Raw genomic sequence first — 7,500 nt, forward strand, 5'->3', positions numbered from 1 at the left:
GTTAAATTCTACAACCACCTAAAAGGAAGCGATTCCCAAACCTTCAATAACAATGCCATCACCTACAGAGAGATGAACCTGGAGAAGAGTCCCCTAAGCAAGCTGGTCCTGGGGCTCTGTTCACGAACACAAACACACCCTACAGATCCCCATGACAGCAGCACAATTAGACCAAACCAAATCATGAGAAAACAAAAAGATAATTACTTGACACATTGGAAAGAATTAACAAAAAAACTGAGCAAACTCGAATGCTATTTGGCCCCTAACAGAGAGTACACAGCGGCAGAATACTTGACCACTGTGACTGACCCAAACTTAAGGAAAGCTTTGACTATGTACAGAGTCAGTGAGCATAGCCTTGCTATTGAGAAAGGCCGACGTAGGCAGACATGGCTCTCAAGAGAAGACAGGCTATGTGCTCACTGCCCACAAAATGAGGTGGAAACTGAGCTGCACTTCCTAACCTCCTGCCCAATGTATGACCATATTAGAGAGACATATTTCCCTCAGATTACACAGATCCACAAAGAATTCGAAAACAAATCCAATTTTGATAAACTCCCATATCTACTGGGTGAAATTCCACAGTGTGCCATCACAGCAGCAAGATTTGTGACCTGTTGCCATGAGAAAAGGGCAACCAGTAAAGAACAAACACCATTGTAAATACCACCCATATTTATGCTTATTTATTTTATCTTGTGTCCTTTAACCATTTGTACATTGTTAAAACACTGTATATATATAATATGACATTTGTAATGTCTTTATTGTTCCAATTTGTAAGTCGCTCTGGATAAGAGCGTCTGCTAAATGACTTAAATGTAATGTAAATGTTTTGAAACTTATGTATGTGTAATGTTAATTTTTATTGTTTATTTCACTTTTGTATATTATCTACCTCACTTGCTTTGGCAATGTTAACACATGTTTCCCATGCCAATAAAGCCCCTTGAATTGAATTGAATTGAGAGAGAGACAAACAGAGAGAGAGAGAGAGCGAGAGACAAAGAGAGAGAGAGAGAGAGAGAGAGAGAGAGAGAGACAGAGAGAGAGAGACAAAGAGAGAGAGAGACAAAGAGAGACAGAGAGAGAGAGACAGAGAGAGACAGAGAGAGAGAGACACAGAAAGAGAGAGACAGAGAGAGACACAGAAAGAGAGAGAGAGAGAGAGAGAGAGAGAGAGAGAGACAGAGAGAGAGAGAGAGAGACAGAGAGAGAGAGACAAAGAGAGAGAGAGAAACAGAGAGAGAGAGACAAAGAGAAAGAGAGACAGAGAGAGAGAGACAGAGAGAGAGAGACACAGAAAGAGAGAGACAGGGAGAGACAGAAAGAGAGAGTGAGAGAGAGAGAGAGAGAGACAGAGAGAGAGAGAGAGAGAGACAAAGAGAGAGAGAGACAAAGAGAGACAGAGAGAGAGAGAGACAGAGAGAGACATAGAAAGAGAGAGAGAGAGAGAGAGAGAGACAGAGAGAGAGAGACAAAGAGAGAGAGAGAAACAGAGAGAGAGAGACAAAGAGAGACAGAGAGAGAGAGACAGAGAGAGACAGAGAGAGACACAGAAAGAGAGAGAGAGAGAGAGAGAGAGAGACACACAGAAAGAGAGAGAAACAGAGAGAGAGAGACAAAGAGAGAGAGAGACAAAGAGAGACAGAGAGAGAGACAGAGAGACAGAGAGAGAGAGACACAGAAAGACAGAGAGAGACACAGAAAGAGAGAGAGAGAGAGAGAGAGACAGAGAGAGAGAGAGAGAGACAGAGAGAGAGAGACAAAGAGAGAGAGAGAAACAGAGAGAGAGAGACAAAGAGAAAGAGAGACAGAGAGAGAGACAGAGAGAGAGAGACACAGAAAGAGAGAGACAGGGAGAGACAGAAAGAGAGAGTGAGAGAGAGAGAGAGAGACAGAGAGAGAGAGAGACAGAGAGAGAGAGACAAAGAGAGAGAGAGACAAAGAGAGACAGAGAGAGAGAGAGACAAAGAGAGACAGAGAGAGAGAGAGAGAGAGAGACATAGAAAGAGAGAGAGAGAGAGAGAGAGAGAGAGAGACAGAGAGAGAGAGACAAAGAGAGAGAGAGAAACAGAGAGAGAGAGACAAAGAGAGACAGAGAGAGAGAGACAGAGAGAGACAGAGAGAGACACAGAAAGAGAGAGAGAGAGAGAGACACACAGAAAGAGAGACAAAGAGAGAGAGAGACAAAGAGAGACAGAGAGACAGAGAGACAGAGAGAGAGAGACACAGAAAGAGAGAGACAGAGAGAGACACAGAAAGAGAGAGAGAGAGAGACAGAGAGAGAGAGACAAAGAGAGAGAGAAACTGGAATTATGATGTGATTGTTAGACTACCTTAATTACCTTAACAGATGTTTATAAATGTCAAAATAGGTGGATCTAACCCTTTAATAGAGACATCTAGTGTCTTACCTGTGCCTACAGGCTGGTGACACTGAAGCTGTCATCGCTGGGGGTGTCTAGAAGCTGACAGAGCACTCCTCCTCCTCCTCTAGGTGGGGGCTGTGGGGGGTAGAGAGGGTGCATCCCAGGGCACGGGGGTAGCCCATGTCCTCAGAATGGGGCAAGGAGGCCTGGGGGCTTGTGGTGGGGGGAGGGGTACGGGGAAAGCTGCAGGGGGCTGACCTTAGCCCCGAGGTGAGGTGGGGGGCAGGTCCCGTTTGTGGGGGGTGGGGGGTCCATGGGGGGCATCGTGCTGTGAGAGGGCCGCTCCTCGTAAAGCAGGGGGTTGGGGTGGGAGTGAGTATGGGGAGAGAGGTTAGGGTTGGGTTGGGAGTGAGGGGAGAGGTTAGGGTTGGGGTGAGGGGAGAGGTTAGGGTTGGGGTGGGGGTGAGGGAGAGGGGAGAGGTTAGGGTTGGGGTGAGGGGAGAGGTCAGGGTTGGGGTGGGGGTGAGGGAGAGGGGAGAGGTTAGGGTTGGGGTGGGAGTGGGGGGAGAGGTTAGGGTTGGGGTGGGGGCTAGTGTGTAGGGTGGGCTTTGTATACATGTTAGGATGAGTGTGAGTGTGGGGGTGAAGATGTTGGTTGTGGTTTGAATGGAGGTGGTGTGTGTTGGTGTGCGGGTGTTTGTTGCTATGGGGGTTGTTGTGCGTGTGAGGGTTAGTGTTGGGGTTGGAGTGTGTGTGTGGGCTCATGTTTGCGTGAGGGTTGGGATTTGGGTGTGTGTTGGTGTGTGTCGGTGTGTTGGTGTGTGGGTGTGTGTTGGTATGTGGGTGTGTGTTGGTGTGTGGGTGTGCAGAAGCGTTAGGATCAGGATGATTGTTAGGGCTAGCATGAGGGTTCACATTAGCGTGTACGTGTGCGTTGTCGTGTGTGTTAGTGTGTGTGTGTGTAGCGTTGTGTGTGTTAGTGTGGGGGCTGGTGCTGCCACTGAGCGATGCCCCGCTGTACCAACAAGGGGAGCTACAGCAGCTGGGAGAATCATACTGGGAGGTGAAATGGTCCTTGGAGGTGGTTGCCGGGTTACGATAGGGGGCTCAGCGCTGTTCCACAGTGGGCCAGTAACCGTGGCGATTGGGAGCAGGACGGGGAGAAGGAGGAGGGGGAGGAGCAGGGGTGAGAGGGGGTGGTAGGGCTGGGGGGCGGGGGATAGTTTGGGAGGATAGGAGGAGGATGTGGAAGTCATTCCAGGGGAGAGAGAGGAGGATGAGGCCTCGCCAGGGAAGAGGGTTGGGTAACGCTCCTCTGAGGACGGGGTGGAGGGGTGGGCGGAGTAAGGAGTTGGGGAGGGGTACTCACAGGGCTCGGGGGTAACCAAGGTGTAGGGCAGGGGTAGGGAGGGGAGAGGCTGCTGCTGTCTCCACTGAAGTAGTCAAGGCCTTCCTGGAACAACCCCCTGAGCAGTACCCCCTCCTCCTCCATCCCCACCCCCAGCAGCCTTACCCTTCTTCCCCCCTGGGGGGCGTTCTCTTGGGGACGGGCACAGCCGTCCCCTGCCTCCCCTCGCCCCCCTGCCCTGCCGCCCCCCAATCCCACTGCGTTTGGCACCAGAGCCCTGGGTTGAGGTGTGGGACTGTGTCTGGGCTGGGGGGCTGGTGGGAGAGTCTGGGGGAGGCTCCGGTCCTGGTCCACCACCCCCCTCCTTTTCCATTTGGGGTTCGGCAGCATTCCGTTTCCTGCGCCCCCGTCCGGGCTTTCCCTGCCCCTGGAAGAGAACGTTCTGGCTCCAGTTGTAAGAGGGGCCTGAGGCGCTCTCATGCCAGTCCATCATTAACTTCTCCAGACTTGATAGGCTGGACTGGCCTTGACCTCCCTCTCCACCAATAGGAAGAGACTCCCTGCCTCCACCCTGCCTGTAAGCCCCACCTCCGGAACCTGAACCCGAGCCTCCGCCCCCACCTCCGGTACTGACCCCACCTCCTGACCCGGTGACCCCCAGGTGGGATGAGTCAGAGGAGGACTCTGATAGGCTCTCGAGGAAGGGTTGTCGCTTGGCCTTTTGTGGGGTGTAGTTAGAGATGTCCAGGATGTCTTTGGGCTCGCTGGGGCCTGGGGTGACGTAGTCACTGTAGCCTCCTGGGTAATGATGAGCCAGACTGTCCCACGCCCAGCCACTGGAGCCCTGCCTGCAACACACAGCACATTTTATTCACTCTATTTTTTTTTAAACTGCACAGTTGGTGAAGGGCTTTAAGAAGTACTTATTTAGGACCCAAAGTGATTTATAGATCAGGGATTTAGTGTTATGGTGTTATGTATCTCAAACACATACAACTATAGAAGAAGTTAGGGTAGGATTGTACTCTAATCCAAACTCTGTGGTTCCAGACAATTTAGAACTGAAGCTACTTACTTGCAGTTCCACTGGTTGGAGGGGTAGTGTCTGTAACCCTCTGGAGATGATGAGGAATGGAAGGGGTTGTTCTTGGCCATGGCCATATACCCCCCTCCCCCTGGAGAGGATGGTCCAACCTGCCCAGGGTAGCCCCCATATCCACGCTTGGAAAAATTGGAATAGCCCATCTGACCCTGGCCCACGGGGGGGACTGTGGAGGCCTTATCCAGCCCTGCTGCCCCGTAGGCTGCAAAGCTGCAGTCTGTGGGTCTCTGTGGTGCTGCACTGCCCCCCGCAGGAGAGGAGGAGGAATAGCCGGACGGGTAGTGACCGTAGGAGGAGGGATGGGGGGAACTGGGAGAGCGAGGCAGAGAGAGGGAAGGAGGGGTGGACTTGGGGAAGGAGGAAGTGGTGGGGGAGTTCTGGGAAAGGTAGTAGCTGTAAGGAGGTCTGGAAGAGGAGGACGAAGAGACCTGGGTTTGGTTCTCCCTTGCCTCTCCTTTGGGGCTGCGCTTGGGGAAGGCTGGGGACCAGCGAGAACCTGGGCCGGGGGCAGTGCTGGAGGAGTCGTAGCCCGGGGTGGGAGGAGGTTTCCTGGGGTCAGGCCGAGAGGAGGAGATATCCAGGAGGTCGGAGGAGTCGTCTGAGTCGAGCAGGGAGCGAAAATATCCAGCGAACAAACCCTGCACTTCATCACCACCTCCACCTTCTCTGCTGCCCCCAGGGCTGCCGTATGCACCTGCTCTTCCCCCCTCACAGGGCACGAAGTCCCCCCTCAGGGAGCCACAGGCCTGGTACGCCCCCGGCCCTCTCTCCCTCTCCCCTACCCGGTCATCCTCCCAGACACCTCCACCATTAGACCAGTCTTGCTCCAGCTGACCTCCTGCCTCCCCTTTCAGAACCCCATTCTTGCACGAGCGTCGTTTTCTCATCGGCTTCCACCCCTCACCTCCAGCCCCCATCTCCCCCCCTGCAACCCCTCCTCCCCTGCCTCCCCCACCCTTCCCTCGTTTCTTGGGTAACCCTGGTTCTGACAGAGCAGGGGTCACTTTCCTTTTCTTCCCGATCGTCTCGAAGAAGTCACTGAAGGAGCTCTTGAAGCTCTCACACCCAGCCCCTCCTGCTCCTCCTCCCCTGCCCCCTACGCCTCCACCCCTCCCTCCCCTGCGTCTGAACCCTGTGAGTCGGTGGAGCAGGGCGGAGATCCCAGGGTTGTTGGACGGCGCGTGAAAGCTATCCGGTTCGCTGGGTGTCCAGCAGCGTGGTGGGGAGCAGCGGCCGGTGGCAGGCGTTTGGTGGTTTAGGAACGCCAGTTTGGACAGAACGTCTCCGTACTCTGTCTTCACGTCGTTGGTGTCGTTCACGTACGACGGTTGCGGAGATGGAAGCTTGGCCCGCCGGCGCCTACGAGGTTTCTTGGGCTCGCCGTTCCCACTGGCAACGGCGAAATTCCCACCTGTTTTATCCGGCATTCCCGGTACAACCTGTTTGGGAGGTCGGCCACGTCTGCGTTTCAGGATCACCGGGAGTTCTCCAGGCGGGAACATGACCATCACATTCTTCCCATTGTTCTTCATGCGAAGGAGCGCAGTTGGCTCTCGGACCACTGATGTAACCCCCTCTGCTCCCTCCAACCCCCCCTCTCCACTGGCCCCGCCCCTCTCCGGTCCGACAATGGTCTCCATGGAGGAAATCTTGTAGCTCTTTTGGCGTCGGCTGAGGTTGACCGGGATACGAGCCACCTTCACCACGATACGCCTCACCTGGGAAACAGACAAAAACAAACACAATAAAAAACATTATTTTATAACCCTTATTTTTCTGGTTAAAATCTGGTTGATGTCAGACAACGAAATAACAACATGGCTTCTGGGTTGTTTTGACTGCTTTGTGGGTAATAATATGCTGAAACTTGAACTCACACCAACGAACCGCCGTTTCTGTTTAGTGGGAGGAACTAGATCATCAGGCACCTCCTTCTTCACTGTCGGCTGGGGCACGGTATTGATCGATGGACAAGGCGAAAGATTGGTTGCTGGTCTGGGATTGGTCGCCGGTCTGGGATTGGTCGCCGGTCTGGGATTGGGTGCTGGTCTGGGATTGGTTGCTGGTCTGGGATTGGTCGCTGGTCTGGGATTGGTCGCTGGTCTGGGATTGTTCGCTGGTCTGGGCGAGGATTTGGGCGAGGCTTTAATCGATGGTCTGGGTTGGGCTTTTGGTTTGGCGTTGGTTGAAGGTCTAGGTTGGGGTTTGGTTGAAGTTCTGGGTTTGGGCGCTGGCCGGGGGGCATAGTGAGAGGTGGGGTGTGGTGTAGGGCGTGTTGAAGGGTGTGGTGAAGGGCGTGGTGCTACAGGTACAGCTGAGTCAGCAGACTTCGAGGTTGCAGGTAAACCCTCCTCCACTGTGGGGCGCTCTACCTTTACATGTACACTCACCCTCTCTTTCTCCTCCTCTTCTTCCACCTCTGCCATTTCCTCTTCCCTCTCGCTCTCCCTCCCTCCCCTCCTCTCTCCATCCTCGGTGGATCGGCGGATGCGAGAGGACTTTCGTAGTTGGCAGGGAAAGCGAGGTCGACCGGAGCTACGGAGCGCATACTTCCTCTCTCCTTCGACAGAAACAGGGGAGGGATCTACAGGGTCTGGGCCAATAGTAGAAGGGTTTGAACCGGATGGACCAATAAGAGAAGGGCCTGTAGGATTTGGGCCAATAGCTCTTGA

General features: G+C 53.6%; 1 protein-coding gene across 1 annotated transcript in view; it reads right to left on the reverse strand.

Moving 5' to 3' along the window:
* Positions 1–2,476: 2,476 nt before the first annotated feature.
* The window catches only part of LOC115124507 (transcription factor Gibbin-like), a gene marked incomplete at its 5' end in the record, with an annotated part of 5,603 nt that continues 579 nt past the window's right edge, over positions 2,477–7,500 (reverse strand). The window contains 7 exon segments of the mRNA XM_065020078.1: positions 2,477–3,482; positions 3,484–3,570; positions 3,572–3,781; positions 3,784–3,840; positions 3,842–4,574; positions 4,802–6,546; positions 6,706–7,500. The exon segment at positions 6,706–7,500 is cut by the window's right edge and continues 579 nt beyond it. Of these exon segments, the coding sequence (XP_064876150.1) occupies positions 2,565–3,482; positions 3,484–3,570; positions 3,572–3,781; positions 3,784–3,840; positions 3,842–4,574; positions 4,802–6,546; positions 6,706–7,500 (4,545 nt within the window).

The sequence above is a fragment of the Oncorhynchus nerka genome, linkage group LG7, assembly GCF_034236695.1.
Source record: "Oncorhynchus nerka isolate Pitt River linkage group LG7, Oner_Uvic_2.0, whole genome shotgun sequence".
Taxonomy (NCBI): domain Eukaryota; kingdom Metazoa; phylum Chordata; class Actinopteri; order Salmoniformes; family Salmonidae; genus Oncorhynchus; species Oncorhynchus nerka.